General features: G+C 47.4%; 1 protein-coding gene across 1 annotated transcript in view; it reads right to left on the bottom strand.

Annotated features, from left to right (window-relative positions):
* FKBP1A (FKBP prolyl isomerase 1A) overlaps window positions 1–11,282 on the bottom strand; it is a 33,985-nt gene extending 22,703 nt beyond the window's left edge. The window contains exons 1-2 of the mRNA XM_081096844.1: window positions 11,072–11,282; window positions 10,944–10,991 (exon numbers count right to left, since the gene is read on the bottom strand). Coding sequence (XP_080952970.1) covers window positions 10,944–10,991; window positions 11,072–11,108 — 85 coding nt within the window. The 5' untranslated portion in view covers window positions 11,109–11,282. The remainder of the gene's footprint in view (window positions 1–10,943; window positions 10,992–11,071) is intronic.
* Window positions 11,283–22,370: the final 11,088 nt, after the last annotated feature.

Below are 22,370 nucleotides of genomic sequence, written 5' to 3'. Positions count from 1 at the left end.
TGGAGAGGCTGAGCCACTGGGCCCTATAGGACACCTAGCACACAAAGCCACTTTATCAACACAGGGAAGCATAAAAAATGCGGAGACAAAGAAACAGGTCACAAATGACAGAAATGGAGGAAAGCAAACTACTGGATATAGAGTTCAAAACCACGGTTATAAGGTTTTCCAGAATTTTCTAGAAACCACTGATAAATTTAGTGAGATCCTGGAGGATATGAAAAAGGACCAACTAGAAATTAAGCATACACTGACTGAAATAAAGAATAATATACAGAGATCCAATAGCAGACAAGAGGATCCCAAGAATCAAGTCAAAGATTTGAGATACGAAGAAGCAAAAAATACCCAACCAGAAAAGCAAAAAAAAAAAAAAAAAAAAAAAAGAATCCAAAAATATGAAGATAGTGTAAGAAGCCTCTAGGACAACTTCAAGCGCACCAACATCCGAATTATAGGGGTGCCAGAAGAAGAGAGAGAGCAAGATATTGAAAACCTATTTGAAGAAATAATGACAGAAAACTTCCCCTACCCGGTGAAAGAAATAGACTTACAAGTCCAGGAAGCACAGAGAACCCCAAACAAAAGGAATCCAAAGAGGATCACACCAAGACACATCATAATTAAAATGCCAAGGGCAAAAGACAAAGAGAGAATCTTAAAAGCAGCAAGAGAAAAACAGTTACCTACAAGGGAGTACCCATACGACTGTCAGCTGATTTCTCAACAGAAACTATGCAGGCCAGAAGGGAGTGGCAAGAAATATTCAAAGTGATGAATGCCAAGAACCTACAACCAAGATTACTTTATCCAGCAAAGCTATCATTCAGAATTGAAGGTCAGATAAAGAGCTTTACCAATAAGAAAAAGCTAAAGGAGTTCATCACCACCAAACCAGTATAATATGAAATGCTGAAAGGTATTCTTTAAGAGGAAGAAGAAAAAGGTAAAGATACAAATTATGAACAACAAATACATACATATCTATCAACAAGTGAATCTAAAAATCAAGTGAATAAAAAATCTGATGAACAGAGTAAACTGGTGAATATAATAAAACCAGGGGCATAGAAAGGGAGTGGACTGACAAATCTTGGGGGGAAAGGGGTGTGGGGGTGCAGGAAGAGACTGGACAAAAATCGTACACGTATGGATGAGGACAGTGGGAGGGGTAAGGGCAGAGGGTGGGGTGGGAACTGGGTGGAGGAGAGCTATGGGGGAAAAAAGAGAAACAACTGTAATAATCTGAACAATAAAGATGTAATTACAAAGAAAAAGAAAATTATAGGGCAATATCCCAAATGAACTTAAATGGTAAAATAATCAAGAAAATATTAGCAAACTAGATCCAGCAATACAATAAAAAGGTCATACACCAAGATTAAGTGGGATTTATGCCAGGAATGCAAGGTTGGTACAATATTCACAAATCAATAAACATGATATACCACATAAACAAAATGAAGGATAAAAATCACATGATCATACACATAGATGCAGAAAAAGCATTTAATGAAATCTAGCACCCATTTATGATAAAAACTCTAAGCAAAGTGGAAATAGAAGGAACATACCCCAACATAATAAAGACCATATGACAAATACACAGCCAACATTATACTCAATGGGCAAAAACTAAAAGTGTCTGCCTTAAGCCCAGCCAGCATGGCTCAGTGGTTGTGTCAACCAGGTCACGGTTCAATTCCTGGTCAGGGCACATGTCTGGGTTGCAGGCTCGATCCTCAGTGGGGGTCGTGCAGGAGGCAGCCGATCAATGATTCTTTCTCGTCACTGATGTTTCTCTCTCTCTCTCTTTCTCCCTTCCTCTTTGAAACCAATAAAAAAAAATATTCTTAAAAAAAGTGTTGCCTAACCGGTTTGGCTCAGTGGATAGAGCATCAGCCCGGGGACTGAATGGTCCCAGGTTCGATTCCGGTAAAGGGCATGTACCTTGGTTACAGGCACATCCCCAGTAGGAGGAGTGCAGGAGGCAGCTGATCGACGTTTCTCTCTCATTGATGTTTCTAACTCTCTATCCCTCTCCCTTCCTCTCTGTAAAAAAATCAATAAAATATATTTTTTTAAAAAAGTGTTTCCCTCAAGATCAGGAACAAGATAGGTATGTCCGCTTTCACCAATATTATTCAACACTAGAGGCCCAGTGCACGAAATTCGTGCACGGGGTGTGTGTGTGGGGGGGTGGTGCGGGGGTCTCTCAACCCAGCCTGCACCCTCTCCAATATGGGACATCCCTCTCTCACAATCGGGGACCGCTGGCTCCTAACTGCTCACCTGCCTGCCTGCCTGATTGCCCCTAACCCCTTCTGCCTGCCAGCCCGACTGATGCCTAACTGCTCCCCTGCCGGCCCGATCGCCCCCAATTGCCCTCCCTTGTAGGCCTGATGGCCCACAACTGTCCTCCCCTGCAATGACCCTCCTCCTCCACTGGGACCCGCATCCTCCATGCAAGGCAGCAGAGACACCAAGACGGACCTCCTCCATGCCACGCGGAGCCACGGGATCCCCAGACCTTATGGTGCAGAGCGGCACCAGGCCCCGCCTCCGCTGTGCGTGGGGGCCATTTTGTGGCAGCCATCTTGTGGTGATGTAGCGTGAGGGTGTGACGCCACCTAGGCTTTTATTATATAGGAGACAGTACTGAAAGTTCTAGCCATGGCAATCAAAGAAGAAATAAAAGGCATATAAATCGAAAGGAGGAAGTAAAACTCATTATTCACAGATGACATGATACTGTACATAGAAAACCCTGAAGACTATACCAATAACCTACCAGAACTAGTAAATGAATTCAGCAAAATTAATAACCAGAAATCGGTGGTATTTCTATACACCAACAATGAGCTATAAGAAAGAGAAACTAAGAAAACAATCCCATTTACTATTGCAACAACAAAAAAATAATGTACCTAGCAATAAATTTAACCAAGGAGGTTAAAGACCTGTACTCAGAAAATATAAATAAGGGGAAGCATATACCATGTATATGGATTTGAAGAATTAACATCATTAGCATGTCTATACTATCCAAAGCAAGCTATAGATTTAACGCAATTCCTATTAAAATACCAATGGCATATTTCACAGATCTAGAACAAATATTCAAAAATTTATATGGAACCAAAAAGACCCAGATAGCCTCAGCAATCTGAAGAAAGAAGAACAAAGTTGGATACAATACCTGATATCAATCCAAACAGTCCGGTACTGGCATAAGAACAGGCACATACATCAATAGAACAGAACAGAGAGCCCAGAAATCAACTGACACCTAAATGGTCAATTAATATTTGACAAAGGAAGCAAGAACATACAATGGAATAAAGGCAGTCTCTTCAACATACAGTGTTGAGAAAATTGGACAGGTACATGCAAAAAAAATGAAAGGAGACCATCAACTTACAAACTCAAAATGGATACAGACTTAAATGTAAGTCACAAAACCATAAAAATCCTAAAAGAAAACACAAGCAGTAAAATATCAGACATCTCTTGTAGTAATATTTTTATTGATATGCCTTCAGGGCAAGGGCAATAAAAGAAAAAATAAACAAATGGGACTCCATCAAACTAAAAAGTTTCTGTACAGCAAAAGAAGCCGCCAGCAAAATGAAAAGGGAACCCATTGTATGGGAGAACATATTTTCCAATGATACATCTGGTAAGAAGTTAATACCCAAAATACATAACGACTTATACACCAGTAAGACAAATAATCCAATTAAAAATGGGCAAAAGACCTGAATAGATAGTTCTCCAAAGAGGACAGATGGCCAATAGACATATGAAAAAATGCTCCACATTACTAACCGTCAGAGAGATGCAAATTAAAACCACAATGAGGTATCATCTCACACCTGCAATAATGGCTACCATCAATAAATTAACAAACAAGTACTGGCGAGGATGTGAAGACAAGGGAACCCTAGTGCAATGTTGGTGGGAATGCAGACTGGTGCAGCCACTGTAGAAAACAGTGCGGATGTGTTCCCTTAAAAAATTTTAAATGGAACTGTCTTTTGACCCAGCTATCCCACTTCTGGGGAACACATCCCAAGAATCCCCAAACACCAACTCAAAAGAATATATGCACCCCTATGTTCATAGCAGCATTATTTGTAACTAGAGGCCTGGTGCACAGATTCCCACAGCCTGGCCTGCGCCCTCTCCCAATCCGGGACTCCTCGGGGATGTCGGAGAGCCGGTTTCGGCCCAATCCCCACAGGCCAGGCCGAGGGACCCCACTGGTGCACGAATCTGTGCACCGGGCCTCTAATATGCATATAGATCTTTGGTTAATCTCTTCCCACCCTCCCACTTCCCTCTTCCCTCTGAGATTCATCAGTCTGTTCCAGGTTTCCATGCCTGTGGTTTCTGCTCCTGCATTGAGCATCTGCCCCCCGTGATGGTCAGTGCATGTCACAGTTGGTCGGCTGGTTGGCCGGTCACTTAGGCTTTTATATATAGAGAGAGCCAAGATCTGGAAACAGCCCAAGTGTCCATTAGTAAATGAGTGGATATGAAAGCTGTGGTACAATGGAATACTATGTGGCCATAATAAAAGAAGGAAACCTTATATTTTGTGACAGCATGGATGGACCTGGAGATTATTATGCTAAGTTAAATAAGCCAGTTAAAGAAAGATAAATACCATATGATCTTACTTATATGTAGAATCTAATGAACAAAATAAACTGACAAACAAAATAGAAATAGAAACATAGATACATGGAACAGTGAGGACAGCTGTCAGAGGGGTTGGGGGAAAGGGGGTCTATATGAAAGAAGGTGAAGGGATTAGCCAAGTAAAATATATGCATAACCCACAGACAAAGATAACAGTGTGATGATGGCCAGAGGGAAGGGGTGGGGCGGGGGCTGGGTAGATGGGGGCAAAGGGAGGGAAAATGGGGACACATGTAATAGTATCAAACATAAAATTATTATTTTTTTAATCCCCATGTATTTAATACATGTTCATTGATTTTTTAGAGAGATGGGAAGGGGGAGGAGGGAATGGAAAAGAGAAGGGTGAGAGGGAGAGTGAAGCATTGATGTGAAAGTGAAACATCCATGGGTTTCTTCCTATGGATGGGATCGAATCCACAACCTAGGTATGTGCCCTGACCAGGAATCGAACCTGTGACCTTTAAGTGCATGGGAGGACGCTCCAACCAATTGAGCCACACTGGCCAGGGCGACAATAAAATTATTTTTAATTAAAAAATATTTTTAAAAACCATTCAGACATTTCAACTTCCAATGTACAGGAAATCAAGGCAGAGAACAACTGTGGCAGTTTCAATATGAATCTGGTTTTATATACTACTGAATCATTTTCATTTTTCTTAAATATGACCCATAGGAGAATAAGGAGACTATTCTCATTCTTAGAGCATGCTCAAATATTTAGACATAAAGTGCCATGTCTGTAACTTTAATGGCTCAGCAAAACAAAACCCCTGAATATATATACATTCATATCATTCTGTAAGTAGACAAATGGCGAATGTGACAAAACGTCAACCATCACGGAACATAGGTGGTGAGCACATGGGTATTTACTGTTCCATTTTTATTTTTCTCTATGTCTGAAAACTTTACCAATAATAGCTGCATATACACACAATGCTGTGGGGCCTTTGGTTCATTTAAGACAAGCAACAGCATTTGCAGGATTTTGTATTATGATGATCACAATCCCAAAGAAAAGAAAATAATGTGTTCATAGCAAGGTCTATTTTCAAAATGTTAAAATCTCATGATGTTAAGAAAACTTGAGGAGAAAAAGGACTGGCAGCTTAAATTGCCCACATAGCCAAGCTGCTATAGCCCAACCTTGTCCCTCTCATATCCACAAAAAACAGTAACAAACACTAAAAACCTCCCATGGTCCTCAAATTTAAGAAAACTGCTGCAGCCTTCTTAGCCATTATATTCTGCAGGCAACGTGTAGGCCTGTTTTAAGATAAATCTTAGCTCACATTCATCTCTTTTTTATAGGTACCTATTTCCCTATCTGTAAAACAAAAGGAGAGTGAGGTCTTGGCCCAACCCCCTCCACTGACCCTAAACTGCACGTACATTTGGGCCACACCAGGAGCTGCAGTGATAGACTCACACCAGGGTTTCTCTAGACATCACAGATCATGTTAGCTGGACAAAAGATGTGGGGGCAGAACACAGTCCAGTGACTGGGACACAGGGAGCCTTAATGACAGTATGTGAAATAACAGCATCACTGTTGTCACTGTCCATCTGAGAATGCACTTGCCCTAGCGACTCCTCACACCGGACATTGTCACTCCCATTATACAGATGGCACATGGAAGCTGAGAAAAGTGGGTCAATTTTCCTAAACATTCTTAACGTGTCACACACAGAAGAGGCAAGATGTGAACCCAACAAAGGACCTACATATCCTCTTGGGGCTCACAGCAACTTGGCACCACCTCTGCACACCTGCCCTAGCTGGCACACTCTACCCACTCAGGATACAACCAGGGCCCTGTTTCTGCCCTTGCCACCAAACAGTTCAATGTCCACACAATAGCCAAAAGGAGCCTATTAAAACCCAAGTCAGCTCATGACCCTCCAATGATCCCACCTTACTCCCAAAGACAATCTATATATATAAAAGCCTAAGCAACCGAACGACCAGTTGCTATGATGCACACTGACCACCAGGGGGCAGACGCTCAACGTAGGAGCTGCTCCCTGGTGGTCAGTGCGCTCCCACAGCCAACCTCTTGTGGCTGGCCAACCTCCCGCGGTCCCTCCTGCTGGCCAGCCCCGATCTCGTTGGCCAGGCCAAGGGACCCCACCTGTGCACGAATTCATGCACCGAGCCTCTAGTGTTCCTATAACAATTTACCAGGCTCCACCATCATTTCATCTTCTCCCACTCCTCCCCCCTCTCCCCCCCCACCCCCTGCCCCTTACATAATCCATTCCAGCCACACTGGTCTCCTTGCTGTTCCCCTAATACACACAAAGCATGCTCCAAACTCTGTGCTAGCTCTTCCCTCTGCCTGGAATACTCTTCCTCTAGAGCAGTGGTTCTCAACCTTGGCTGCACATTAGAATCACCTGGGAATCTTTTTAAAATCCTGATTTCTGGACCACATCCTCTGGAAATTCTGTTTCTTTGTTAGGGGTGAGGCCACAACATTAGTAACAAAGAAACAGAATTTCCGGAGGATGAGGCCCAGAAATCAGGATTTTTAAAAGATTCCCAGGTGATTCTAATGTGCAGCCAAGGTTGAGAACCACTGCTCTAGACAGACATGCCACTCACTCCCCAACTTCCTTTGGGTAAATATTAAAGTGCCATTTTGTCAGAGGCCTTTTCTGACCACCCTCACTAAAAGCAGCAAGTCTGCTCCCCATGCCCTCTAGCCCTGTTTATAATCTCTCCACAGTGCTTCTAACTACCTTCATGCTATTAGTCTTATCACTCAGGTAAGGCCCCCCACCCCGGCCAGATTAGGTCTTTATCCATTTAGCTCACTGGCCACATCCCTATTGCCTGGCTTGTTGCTGTTGCTCACTAAACATCTGCTGTAGGAAGGAAGGGTTGTGCAGCCCAGCCCAAATAGCTATAGTCTGTCCACCTGAAGAGAGCCTGGGGAAAGCCATCTGAGGGGTGTGCCTTCCTCCAGACATCGGATCATCATCCAAGAAACACCCAGCGGGAAAGTGGATGGAATTAAACAGAGAGAAGGGAAACAGGCTGAAGAAAAGCAAGGCGTGGGAAGGGGCTGCAGGCAAGTGGCCACACCTGCCCGGGGAGCTCAGTCGCCCTCCAATTGGAGCTCCTGAGGAAATGGGGTTGAGGGGACCTTGGTTTTTCTGTCAGAAGCCAGGCTTCTGACAAATCTGATCCCAAGGACATGATGTCAACTACTATTTAAGAGGATAAAAAAAGAATGCCTTCTATCCACTTGAGGTTGCTCTGACAATGGGAGGCACGTGGCAGCTGATGTGAGTAACAGGGATATAAGCCTAGCTCTGTGTCAGGACAACTCAACAATCAAGATGACAAAGCTACTGGAGGCAAGGAGAGAGGAGCGAGAATCCACTTGATCCTCAAAGCACATATGTGGCAGGTTATATTCCCACCTCCTCCCTTCCACCTCAATATAGCATGATAGCATGCTATTAGGAGGTGCTTGGCTGGTTGACAGTCAAGTTTTCATTTTCCCTCTGGCACCACAAAAAGGTGTCACAAACCTTTCTTTGAGGCCATACTCATGCTTTGTTCTGCTAGAAGGCACCAGAAGAAACCTTGAGACCGACATCAAGGCTACTACTGACAGCCACCAGAAGTATTCAGAGGTAGGTAATCAAAAGGAGACACAGAAACTGGATATGGGATTGGGGTGCAGCAGGGGTGGGGGGCACACAAGGGACTTCCACCACTTGGGAGTAGAAAAACAGAAATCTGTAACAGGAAACAATAATTAAGGCAGCCAGGCAGAGAAAAGCAGATATGAAAACTAGGGGTATATCATGAGAAACCCTTCTCCCTTCTTAAGGCCCAGAAGGCTTCCTGCCTTTGAAGACCTTTGGACTTTTATGATAATCTCACTGCCCCCCTCCCTGCCAATCATGTTCCCACAAGATGGATCTGTTCCCAATGGCTTAAAAGCTTTAACTACAGATGAAATCTCAAAGTGCTTACCCATTCCTCTCACGCCCCCACAGGTCTTAAACAGGTTCTTCCTGGGAAGCTGGTGGCAAAGACTCAGGGGAACAAAGCCACCCACCTGAGAACAACCTATTCTGTGAGCATGAGACAGAGCTGACTTCTCACTAAGGTGCCTTCGTAGGGCTTATAAAAAATAAAATAAAAAAGAAAGCTTTTGTCCTAATGCATGCCAGGGTCCTGCTGCTGTTCTGGGAATGTGTGGGTGGGTGCCACCCTCAAGGAAAAACACAGACTTTGAGAAGAGGCACTGGGAGCCCTGATGGTGTTCTAGGTCCCACGACCATCTGTTCTCTTAGAGAAAGGCTCCAGGCATGCTGTGTGGGGACAATTCATCAAGAGGCACAGTGAAATGTGGTCCTGCCTACGTACTGGTGTCCAGTCCTACTACAGCACCAGCAGGCGGGTAGGACTGATGGAGTAGCCAATTATCTGAATGTGGCTACTTTCAAATTGGGGGGTGAGGGGAGGGGCGCAGAAGTCACTGCATCCCCTGAGCTCGTCTCTGCCCAGCTGGCTGTAGGAAGTGAATGAGCTGCCGACTCACCCCCAACACTGTAACAGGCAATGGTCACTCTTCTCACCCCACTGATCACAACTAACCATACAGACAAGCTTTCCTCCGCCAGCCGCCTCCCTAGGCTCAGGTGCTGATTGTGGCTTACAAATACAGTCATTTACAATGTCAAAGCCACCTTCCAGTTTCCTTCACAGGCAGCAGGCTGTTCCTTACAAAGTTGGGTTTCAATGCCTCCTCTTCCACAGCCTTTTAAAGGGTTCTAGTCCTTAGCATGTCCACCCACAGAGAAGGGCCAGTGAAATAAGAGCACACTGGAGGGGGGTGTTAAATGCCCTTTTCCCTTCAACAGAGGGCTGCCCCCATGGTCTGGGAGAGAAGGTAAAGCTTGGAAGGGTAGACCTGAGCAACTCAGAGCTGCCTACAGCAGCGGTTCTCAACCTTCTGGCCCTTTACATGGTTCCTCATGTTGTGACCCAACCATAAAATTATTTTCGTTGCTACTTCATAACTGTAATGTTGCTACTGTTATGAATCGTAATGTAAATATCTGATATGCAGGATGGTCTTAGGCGACCCCTGTGAAAGGGTCGTTCGACCGCCAAAGGGGTCGCGACCCACAGGTTGAGAACCGCTGGCTACAGCCTACCACCCAGGCGAAGTAACAGAAGAGAAAGGAGAGGAGAAAAAAACAGAGGAAGGAAGAGGAACAGAGGAAGGATGGGAAGGGGGAGAAAGGGGGGGAGGAAGGGGAAGGACCGTGATTCATATCAGCAACTGGAGCTGCACCGACCTCCCCCTCCACCCACAGCAGGGCGCCGCCGCCTGCCCGCGCAGCCCCCACCCCCGCCTCGACACCGCCCCGGAGGGCCTTGCACGGGCATGGAGTCCAAGAGGGTCTCCGGGTGCTGGGCGCGGGTGCGAACTCCGGCCGAGGGTCCACAATTCCCTTTGGCTTACATTGCTGTTTGTGACCCTAACTGGGCCCGTTTCCTTATTTTAAGATGGAGATGAGAAAAGTCACCTCGTAGGGCGGGGGGACTAAATGCCATACGCGTTCTGTCAGCCTGGGCCATCAGCGCCACGGGAGCTGGGATGTGTCAGCGCCTCCAAAGCATAAAGAGGTGAGAGACGTGCAGATGTGGTGTCTCCGCGGCCAGGCTGGGCCACAGCAGGGACTGGGGAGCCGGAACGTTCCGATTCCCGGGCGAACGGCAGCGCCGCAGATTGGGAAGTGCCTCGCCCTTCTAATCGCCAAAGGAGGGAGGGCCGGAGCGAGGCTGGGAGTGGGGTGGGGTGCGGGCGGGGGTGGGAGTGGGGAGTGGGGTGTCAGCCGGGACGCCAATCCTTTCTGACGGTCTCTGGCCGGCGCTCTGCCGGTTCCTGAGCGTCACCTTGGGCAAGAGCCTTCGCCTCCCCCAGCCTCAGTTTCCTCCTCTGTGCAGTGGGCACAGGGGCAGCATCCGAGGCACAAAACTGCTTGTGAAGGGCAAAATGAGACCCGGTCCGAGGTCAGCGCTCACCGGCGCCGGCTCGGCCGGTCGCGGGTTCCGCAGGCCTGAGACGGCCCCTCGGGGGCGCTGCCCCCGCCCAGGCCTCAGCCGCGGGCCACGCGGGCCTCGCGCCGCCACGCCTCAGGCCTTTGCCCCCAGGCCGCCCTCCCGGCGCCCCCACCCCCGCCCCACGGGCCCGCCGACTCACCCGTGTAGTGCACCACACAGGTCTGGCCGCGCTTCGGGAAGGTGCGCCCTAAGGAGACAGACAGACGGCGCGGTGAGCGGATGCGCACGGCAGCGGGGGCCCCAGGACCGTCGGATGCGCCTACTCACCGTCTCCGGGGGAGATGGTCTCCACCTGCACTCCCATGGCGGCGGCGGCGGCGGCGGCGGGCGCGGGGCGGGCGGACGGACAGCGCGATGGACGGCGTGGACCGAGAGCGGATCAGGCGACTGCGCGGCTTTGCCTCGTCCCTCCGCGCGACGCCTGCGCACGCGCGCCCCGCCCTGCACGCCCCGCCCTGCGCGCGCGCCCCCCACACACGGCGCGCACGTCCCCGCGCCCGGGAACCGGAAGCCGGGAGGCCCGCGGCTGCTACCTTGCGGAGGCTGCCGTTCGGACGCCGGACCTGCCCCGCCCCCCGCCCCGCTCCCTTTCTCAGAGCGTCGGGCCAGGCCGGCCTCTCTTCAATCAAGTTTCCGCATCTGAGAAACGGGGAGACGATTTGGGGCTCCGCCGGTAATCGAATAGGTGGCTTTCAGCAGGTTCACACTTCTCAGTGCACACGCATCCTGTACAAAGGATGACTGTGAGGGCAGCGCAGATGTGCGTGCATGTTAGCGTTCAATGAATGGTTCGCGATGAGGAGCTCTGCTTTTCCATGTTGGAGGAGGAGTCATTATGTGCCCTGGATTCATTCATTCACGCATTCATTCATTCACGCATTCATTCATGGCTTATTTTGTGCTAGGTGCTGGGGAAACAGTAGGGAAGGAGACAGACTCAGTCCCTGACCTCACAGAACTTAAATTTTGGTGAGAGGCAACCAGTACCACCCACACAGGTAAATGTAAAGTTTCAGATCTGTAAGTTCTGTGAGAGAGCGACCCCTGACGTTGTGTTCTGAGAGACAGAATAGAGAGGCCTGTCTCAGCCTGGAGGGTAGTGACATGGTCCGTGCAGGTAGCTAGGTTTAGCCAAGGTCTGAAGGAGCTGACCGGCTGTGTGCGGCGCTGGGAGAGGCAGAGGAACACGCAGGAGGCACTGTGGCAGGAGGGAGCGTTGTGACAGTCTAGGGTGTTTCAAACATGACTTCAAAGTTCTTTGACACTCTTTCCATCATCTGTGTTCCCTTCCCTACAATCTCAGGGACCTTGTGACTGAAATTGCTGTCTTATTTTTTTAACTATATTTTTATTGATTTCAGAGAGAGAGAGGGAGAGGGAGAGATAGAAACATGGATCAGCGGCCTCCTGCACACCCCCCACTGGGGATGAGCCTGCAACCCTGGCATGTGCCCCATGGGAAATCGCAAACTGAACTGTGACCTCCTGGTCGATGCTCAACCACTGAGCCACACCAGCCAGGCTATTTTTTAAAAATATATTTTTATTGATCTCAGAGAGAAAAGGAGAGGGAGAGATAGAAACATCAGTGATGAAAGAGGATCATTGATCAGCTGCGTCCTGCACACCCCCCACTGGGGATGGAGCCTGCAACCCAGGCATGTGCTCTGGACTGCCCTGATGGAGAATTGAACCATGACCTCCTGGTTCATAGGTCAACGTTCAATCACTGAGCTAAGATAGCAGGGCTCTCTCTCTCTTTTAACGGTCCAGAGGCAGGTAGGACAGCTTGCCTTCACAGGCTGTCCAGAGGATTGTGTTCATTTTACTTGTGCCTCTCCATCTGTAGGATCCTACCTCCTCTGCATGGTCCAAGCTGACTCCAACACACTTGCATTCCAACCAGTGGAAAGGGGGAGTGAAAGCTTACCCTATCCCTTTAGGTGCATGACCTAGAAGTTGCACACATCTCTTCTTCTCATCTCTCATTGGCTACAACCTATTTGTATGGTCAAATTTAGCTTCTTGTGTGCCCAATGAAAAATAGGAGTTCTGTGCTTATAGGAGAAGGGAAGAACAGATATTAGGAGAAAAAAAAGGGGGTGGGGAGAGAATCCTGCAATCAATGTGCATGTCCTTGACCGGAATCAAACCAAGGACCCTTTGCCAGTGCTCTATCCACGGAGCCAAACTGGCTAGGGCCAAAGAGTTTTAAAATTTTCGGTTACTTTATTTTTCAGTTCAAAGAGTTTCATTTGTTCTTTACGTATGAATTTGCTTAAACTTTCTGTCTTTCCATTTGTTTCTAGATGGTTTGTCCTTACTTGCTGGAGCATGTTGATAGTAGCTGCTTTAAAGACTTTATCAGATAATTCCAACAGCTGTGTACTCTCAGCATCTTTTGATTGTCTTTTCCTTTGTGAGTTGAGATTTTCATGTTTCTTCATACGTGTTAGCTCTGATCATATAATCAAATCGATATCCCCTCCTCTGGGAAACTGACCTTTAGATCATTTCACAACTGACATTCTCTTTCACTTAGACGACATTCCATTTGCTAAGAACAGTAACAGTAACTTTCCCCTCCAAACTTGCCCAGGATCTGGACCTGCCCAGAGAATTCTCCATGGAAAAAGCCCTCCTAGAGTCCTTTAAAATTTCTGAGCCCATCCCTGGCTGCTGATGCCATTTTGGCTCAGCCCATCTGGTCTCCAAATGATCTAATAAATTTATAATCCCTTGCCACTCTTGTCCTTGTGCATTTCCTCCTTTGGTGACCCTAACAATATGTCAAGTAATATTGGAATATATCCTGAACATTTTGAGTGTCATTATACAATATTCAGTCTTTTTAAACTCCTATGGAGAATGGTGATATTTTTGTTTTAGTAAGCAATTGACCAGATTGGGCTTAGGCTACATGTGGTAGTCTGAAAATGCTCCTTGATTCAGGTTCTGAATAACTGAGGATTCTAGTGGCTGGATCCTGAGGAGTGGTGGCACAACCCAGGATGAGGGATGCTTGACAGATATGCCTGAGAGGGACAATAATGCTGGCATGAAAATAATATTGTCAGGCGGACTTACAAATTCCTATCAGAAGCTGCTAGATTAGAGTGTCATTCTGTCATAGGTTTAGCAGGTGGGAATACATCAAGCCCAAATGGCTTGAGGGAGTTTATTATTTACATGGATGGCAAAAGCAAGATCAGCTATGGTGTTAGCATCCCTAGTCCACAAGATGATACTGAAACAAAAGGGGCTAGGTGACATGAAACCAGAATAATGGGGTCCCAATTCCATGCTGCAGCTAAGCTGTTTGACAGCCTGAAACTGGAAGGAAGGTAAAGTAGAAGGGGATGAACCCCCACCTCATCAGAATCAGGGAGGCAGATGAGAAAGAGCCTATGGCTACAGCCTTACTGGGAATAGAAATGGCCTTGTGGCAGCTCCTCTCATGACCACCTGACTTCTCATGTTCCAGGAGGATCCTCGGATGTTCCATCAAGGCGTAGGTCAGCTGTGGTTAATTTAAGCCTTGCCTACATTTCCTAGGTGGACATGTGCAAAGTTGTCAGGGCACCAGAACAGAACAGTTTCCCTACAGAGATGAGCCAGTCACAGAGAAGAAATATAAGGGACACAAAAAAGTTTCCAGGGTGAGGTGCGTGGTACAAGTGGGAAGAGCTATGGGCAGGGAGGCAAGAGTCTGTGGTGTGCTGTCCTAGGCTCAGGGATTGAAGAAGACATGATTCCTGCCTCCATGGAGCTTCTGGGAAGAGATTAAAAAGAAACACACATGCACACTAAGTGATAAGTCTAGGAAGAAAAATAAGAACAGGTTAAAGGAGCATGAGGAGTGAAGGGTATTAATTCAAGTACTACACGAGGCCTTGGTTTTAGTTGAAATGTGATGGGAGCTACTGGAGGGTTTTGAGCCAGAGAGAGCCAAGATTTGATTTATCCTTTTAAAGCTTTCCGACTCTCACCAGAGCTTACAGTCTATCCGGCCTATTAACAACATGGATTCTCCGAAGGATGAGAATGATTGCTTCCATTTCACAGGGCAGGAGATTAAAGCACACACAGGGGCAGTGGCTTGCCAGTGGGATCAGCTTCACCAGGATTGGGGCTGGGTGTCCAGGTTCTCCTAGGGCAGGCAGTGCCTGTTCTGTCACAGGTGCCTGGATCTGCCCCCCATTTCCACCGAGGACTGGTGACAATAATCAGCAGTGACACGCAGGAGTCCCCACAGCTGGGGAGCCTGAGTCCACATTTGAGTGCCCACACGGCCTGAAGCCTGAAGTGCTTGAACAGAGGGCTGGAAGGGGCAGGAGCGGGGACTCTGAGCAGAGCATCTTGTCAGGCTCAAGGATGTCCTCTCTGGACTGATTCCTCACTCTCAGGCCTGGGTGCCCTTCCACTTTCATTCCCCCCTCAGAGCTGAACTCCTGAGTCTGCTGTCCTTGCCAGGCTGTGAGCTTCCTGGAGCGCTGGGAAGTGGTGCTGAGTGTGGTGGCAGCAGGTGGGGACATAGGAGAACACAGGATTTGTGCAGGACTCCGCATTGCTATGTGCTCCTGTGTGACATTGGGCAGGTGATCTTACACTGTAAAATGAGAGCAAACCCTCATGCATCATTTGAGGCAATATACTATATTAGAATGGCCTTTTTAAAAATATATTTTTTTACTGATTTCAGAGAGAAAAGGAGAGGGAGAGAGAAATAGAAACATCAGTGATGAGAGAGAATCATTGATTGGCTGCCTCCTGCACGCCCCCTACTGGGGATTGAGCCCACAACCCAGACATGTGTCCTTGACCAAAATCGAACCCAGGACCCTTTAGTCTGCAGGCTGATGCTCTATCCACTGAGCCAAACTGGCCAGGGCTAGAATGGCCTTTCAAGAAAGCAGCTGGCAACACAAATCCATAGTGTTAAAAATGTGCTTACTGGATTTCTGGTTGGACAAGATTATATAGACCCACTTCTCTTCTTCCCGGTTAAGCACAATGATAAACCAAGAGGCAACCTAAGGAGCACTATGACAAGTGGTAAAGGAAAATGAACTGGTTTGGAAGCCCAGGATTGAAAAAGCAACACAGAGGCAGGGCCTCTAATATTCCCCCACCCCAGTGGTCGGCAAACTGCGGCTCGCAAGCCATATGTGGCTCTTTGGCCCCTTGAGTGCGGCTCTTCCACAAAATACCTACTTCTGCGCATGGGCCATGAAGTTTCAATCGCACTGTACATGCGCGCCCGCAGGTGGTATTTTGTGGAAGAGCCACACTCTAGGGGCCAAAGAGCCACATGTGGCTCACAAGCAGCAGTTTGCCGACCACTGCGGTCCACCCCATAGAAGAAGGAACCTGGACCTGGCACTTCCTCACCCCAGCCAGGCAACAGAAGGTAGCCCAGGTAGGCAGCCCTGGATTGAATGGGAGCCCCTCTGCCAGCAACAGGTGCACCCAGCACTGCTGGCAAGGGGGATTGATGGGGAGCCTCACTAACAGTAAGGATGGGGGGGAGCACTCCCCTTCCCACAGGGAGACACGGGAAAGGTGGGCAGGTGGAACAGGCAGGAGGGGACCTGGCACAACAAGCAACCACAGTAGGTCTGCACTTCCCTCCCCACCAAGAGGCACATGGTGGCCAGGCCTGGGGAAACTCCTTCCACCCTCATGGCAGCTTAAGGAGAGGCCAGAGGAAGACCCTGTAACACCAGATAATCCAAGCAAATCAAACTGTCATTGGGACCACAGCCAACAAAAGTAGGCTGTGTGCTAAACCTAAACAGGGTGAATGCCTGCTAAAATAAAGGATTTAAATAGAACCCAGAGTGAAAATCACCCATAAAAATAAGAATAAAAATGTCACAACTTGAATGAGAACACAATCAACCAACTCCAACATTGAGATGAATTAGATGTTAGCCCTGGCCAAGCAGCTCAGTTGGTTGGAGCATTGTCCTGATGTGCCAGGGTTGCAGGTTCAATCTTCGGTCAGGGCACATACAAGAATCAACCAATGAATGCATGAATAAGTGGAATAACAAATCTCTCTCTCTCTTTTCTTCTAAAAAATCAATTAAAAACATAAAAATGGAATTATAGGACAAGGGTTTGAAAGCAGCCATCATAAAAATGCTTCAACAATCAATTACAAATCTCTTGAAACCAGGAAAAATTAGAAATCTCAGTGATGAAATACACATTATAAAAAAAGAGCCTCTGTTAAGAACTCGTTTAATATAGATACAGATGGTTACATATAGTAATATTTATGGATATGTGTATATTGTGGGTTAGTATTCAGGTATATATTTCTTTACTCTGTTAGCTAAGCGGTTCTCAACCTGTGGGTCGCGACCATCGGAAAACACATATAGCATATCAGATATTTACATTACGATTCATAACAGTAGCAAAATTACAGTTATGAAGTAGCAACGAAACTAATCGTATGGTTGGGGGTCACCACAACATGAGGAAGGGTCGCGGCATTAGGAAGGTTGAGAACCCCTAGAAGAAAGACACCCAAAGAGCAATGAGCTTGCCTGGTGCCCAGATCTTGGTTTCCTACACAATTCTCTAAGTAAAGAAACCAGGGCTGATTCTAGGACTGGGATAGGAAACATACAAGATGAGCCTGGAGCATCTTGTTGTGATGTAAAGTAATAAAGTGCTCAAAACAAAGAAACAAACAAAAAACCCCAACCAAACAGACAAACAAAAAGTGAGGACCTGGTACAGGAAGCTGGGAGAGGGCAGGCGGGCGAGACTGGAATGTCCCAGATGATGGTGGAGACTGTGAAGATGGTGGTGGTGGACATAGAAGTGGAGGTACTGGTAATTGTGCAGATGGTGGTAAAGGTGATGGTGACGGAGGAAGTGGTGGAAGATGGCAGAGATGGAGGAGGAGGAGGTGGTGCAGGTAATTTTGCACCGTTAGGTGCATTTCATCTTGTGACCACTTGGAAATAAAAACCTTATTATGGGATCCTCTGACCCTCTTGAGGTTTTGTAGTGAGACTATATTGAACTTCTTTGTGAATCACTTATTTCCTTGTGTCCAACCTTTGATTGTGGTATAGACCCCGATGGCCCTCGTTGAAACCACCTGACACAGGTTACTATAACTTGGCTCTTTATCTAACTCCTAAAGCCAAGGGTTCAGGCAGTCGGGGGTTCAAATCTTGGCTGTGCCTTTTACATGGTGTGGACCTCACCACGCTGAGCCTGTGTATTCCTCCATAAAATAAGCTAGCCATGGTACCTTTGGGTTGTTGTCAAACTACACGAGGCAAGATACATACAGGGCCTAGCACAAAATTGTGCTCAAATAATGGCAGCTGCTGTTATCATTGGTAGTGGCTGAAGATCTGGTCCTGGCATTGAGGGTCTTAGGTACTCAAGATGGAGGGTGACTGGCCCTTAAACTTCTGAGTCCAGTCCTGTCAAGGTGGGGAAGGTGCTGAGGCACCCCCTGCACACCTTGCTCTCCCACCCCACATACATATCTGCTTTGTTGTGGGGGTATATTTTTTTGTGGTGGTTGTTGTTGTTAATCCTCAACCGAGGATATTTTTCCACTGATTTTTAGGGAGAGTGGAAGAGAGAGGGGAAAGACAGAAACATCGATGTGAGAGAAACACATTGATTGCACGAGCCCACTAGGGTTTGGGCTGGGGAGAAGCCCACAATCAAGGTATGTGCCCTTGACGGAATCAAACCTGGGACCCTTTGGTGTGTGGGCTGACGCTCTGTCCCGGCCATATCTGTTTTAGTTCCACCTTTTCTTAAGTGTCTTTGCTGGAAGAACCTAGATCCCTTTACTGGCAGCTACAGGTGCCCTTTAGAACGATGCCCCCCTGTGGCTGAATGAGAGCCTGCTTTGGGAGAGAGGGATGGACTGAGTTACCCAAACACTACTTCATGGGACACTTTAAGCATCATCACCTTCACCCTTTAGATAGGGAGGTCTTATCTCCATTTCACAAGTTCATACAACCAGTCATTTGTTGAAGACCTAAGATGTGTCAGGCACTGTGCCAAGTGCTCAGAGTCATGGAGCTTATAACCCAGTGGAGGGACAAAGGAAACAAACACATAGAGAGTATATAATGCATCACATGGAGACAGAATAAGAAGGAAAATACAGCAGGGCAAATGGATAGCTAGTGGTGGGCCAGGTCCTGCAGGGTTCTTCAGGGACCAACCAGGTCACTGCAGTTGTCGATGTGAGAGATGATGGAGGCTGGATGCAGGAGATGGCAGGGTAGGGATGATGAGTGGCTGGATTTGGGATGCATTTGCAGCAGAACCTTAAGAGCCTGTTCATGGACTGGATGTGGGGTGAGCAGAGATGTAGTCACACAGCACAGAAGCTTGCTCAGCTGGGGCCAGATTGGTCACTAGAAGTCAACAATGTGCTTCCCTGTCCTGGCCTGAGAAAAGTGGAACTGGAAGAAAGTGTGTGTGTATATGTGTGTGTGTGGTGGGGCGGGGGGGGGGGGGGGGTATCGGGTTCCATGGGGGGGCGGGGGGGGGGGGGGGGAGACTTTCTTTCATTTGGCTCTGGCAGGGAGAAGTCCTGACAGCAGTTCCTCTGGAAATCCTAGTGGTTGGGCTAGAGAGCAGCAGAGAACCCACACTTCTGCACCAGTTGCTTCCATGGAATGAGCTTAGTCAGCTTGAAGGAGTTCCTGGTGAGGACTAGCATGTTTTGTAGTGCTGGTGGGTACACAAAAGGGCACTGCCGCTTTTTGGAAGATGCCATCCAAAGCCACAAAGACATGCTCAGCTCTTGCCGCACATACCTGCTTCTGAGGAAGCAACCAGATGTGCCCCAAACTGTACCTACAGGGTTGTTGGGCATGGTGTGGTTTACAAGACCAAACAGGAACACCACATATGCCCCACAGTAGAGACTAGTTTAAGCTGAACTTGTTAGGAAGGGCATCATCATAACTAATTTGCCTTTTTCACTGTGGATGTCATTCCATCAGGACATGTCCCATGCATTGCAATATATTCTTGGCCTGGCCTATTGAACTCCCTTACTTGCCAACCAAGTTCTGGGATGATCCAAAATGTCCCTACCAATTAACAAAATGCCTCAGTTGAGAAACCCCTGAATTCAGAAGCTCCATAACCAGTGGCTGAGTATCCTTTATTTTTTTAAAAAACACTGTGAAAGCCTATCTGTGGGTGGATGAACCTTTCCCTCTGGGCCACCTAGAGAGAACCAGGACTGAAACCAGCCTGGATGCAGACAAGTGTGATCCTCGCTCTGTGGCCGACAAGCTCTCTGACCCTGGGATGGTCTAAACTGCGATGGCTGCATTAGATCCCTTCCCCTGGCTGGGTGGGAATCCCAAAAGGCCTTTGTCCCTTTCTAGAAGATGCAGGTTTTAAGTGGTGTTTGTGTGATCTCTTCTGATAGGTACTAGTGAAACTTAAGCAGAAACTCTGATAAATCTTAATAAAAATTTAAAAAAGCATGCCCTGGCAGTGTAGCTTAGTTGGTTGGGCGTTGTCCAGTGCACTGAAAGGTTGCCAGTTTGATTCTATCAGGGTACAGACACAGGTTTCGGGCTTTATCCCCAGTAGGGAACATGTCAGAGGAAGCTGATTGATGTTTCTCTCTCCCTCTCCTTTCCTTTCTTCTCTAAAACAAACAAACAAGCCGAACCGGTTTGGCTCAGTGGATAGAGCATCGGCCTGCGGACTCAAGGGTCCCAGGTTCGATTCCGGTCAAGGGCATGTACCTTGGTTGCGGGCACATCCCCACTGGGGGTGTGCAGGAGGCAGCTGATCGATCTCTCTCATTGATGTTTCTGGCTCTCTATCCCTCTCCCTTCTTCTCTGTAAAAAATCAATAAAATATATATTTTAAAAAAACAAACAAACAAAAACCCCAAAACAAACAAACAAACAAAATCTTTGGGGGGAAAAAAGAAACTCTGAAGCAGGGTAGGAGGGGGTTGAGTGTATGTGTACAGGGCCCGGGTTGGGGACAGCGTGTACCTATGTGGAGCGAGGTTTAGAGCATAACCTTTGGAAGCAAGCAAACCTTACCACTCACCAGCTGGGCTTTAGGTTTTGCACTGTAAAATGGGATGCTTGTGGCACAGATGTACTTACAATGGTTGCTATTACACTTCTTCAAAGCAACCCATTATAAAGCATCAAACTCCATTGTCCTCATTCTGGTTCAATTCCCGGTCAAGGGCATGTACCTGGGTTGCATGGTCAAGGTGACAATAATTTACAAAGTTTTTCCAGACCGGCAGGTTCCACAGTTACTACCACCTGCTGGAGGACACTGGCAGATGCTGCAGCCCTGGCAGGCCCCTGCCAATTTGCGATCAGAAATAACAAGCTGTGTGTGTTCCTTTCTCAGGATGGGTCTTGGGGAAATCCAAGCCATTCCCCAGCTCTGGATATAAGTAGTGTTGGTTCTTGGCTTGTTGCAAGGTGTGAAGCAGGATTGGTGATGACTGCTTGGAAAAGAGGATTGAGGGACATTGATTCAAAACCAGGAGATTCTGAGTCAGTGTTGATTCTAAGTCTGTGCTTCACTTAATTGGGAGGTGGAAAGGCTTTCAAGACCCCAGTGACCCTTCTTTCCAAAACTTGCACAGAAAAAAACCACACTTATTTATGGGGGAGGTCTGTATCCGACTGCCTAAGTTGCTGTAAGTCTGAAATCAATGGGGCAGAGAACTGAGGCGGAACCTGCACACCAAAGCCAGGCACTTACATTACTCTTACTCTCAAAATTTACTCAGCACAGGCCTCCCCTCCCCTTTCAACATTTGATTTGCCACACACATCATTATCGAATAGCTGGGTGAGATATATACATTGCTAATCCTCACCAGAGGTCATTTTTCCCATTTCTTTTTTCAGAGAATGGAAAGGAGGGAGGAAGAGGGACAGAAACATTGATTGGCTGCCTCCCACATATACCGACAGGGCAGGGGACCAAATCTGCAACCCAGGTACACGCCCTTGACCGGAATTGAGCCTGAGATCCTTCGATTCGCAGGTCTACACTCTAACCGCTGATACACCGGCTAGGGTGCTCAGTGATATTTTGATTATTTCTCACTAAGATACCCTGACTCTGAACTCAGGTTGGCATGAGCTGTTTCCCAATGAAAAGATACCCCATCTATTACCTAGGTACACACTTCTGCACATGGAGTAAAGCAATGGCAGAGAAGCTGAGAATCACCAGGATGACAATGACCCAGATGATGAGGGAGGAAAGGCCCGAGGCAGACAGGTGAAATCAGAATCTCAACTGGTTTGAAATTCCCAGGGTTTGAGCGAAAGGAGCACAGGGAATATTTATCTTCATCTGAAGGAGTCATGTGCACCTATATCTGGGGGACTTTTGCTGCTGCCTGGTTTTATCTGGGCAAGAGATTTGTCCTTATGGGAGTAAGTGGCTGCAAATCCTCTTTCTACAAGTCCCCCACTTCCTTCCTTATAAAGGGGGAAATCCTCCACTAGTCATCGTGGGAGAGGCAGGTGGACATACAAGTAGATGGGTATT

This window comes from Myotis nattereri (assembly GCF_964212035.1).
Source record: "Myotis nattereri genome assembly, chromosome: 8".
Taxonomy (NCBI): domain Eukaryota; kingdom Metazoa; phylum Chordata; class Mammalia; order Chiroptera; family Vespertilionidae; genus Myotis; species Myotis nattereri.
This window is presented reverse-complemented; position numbering and strand designations above follow the sequence as displayed.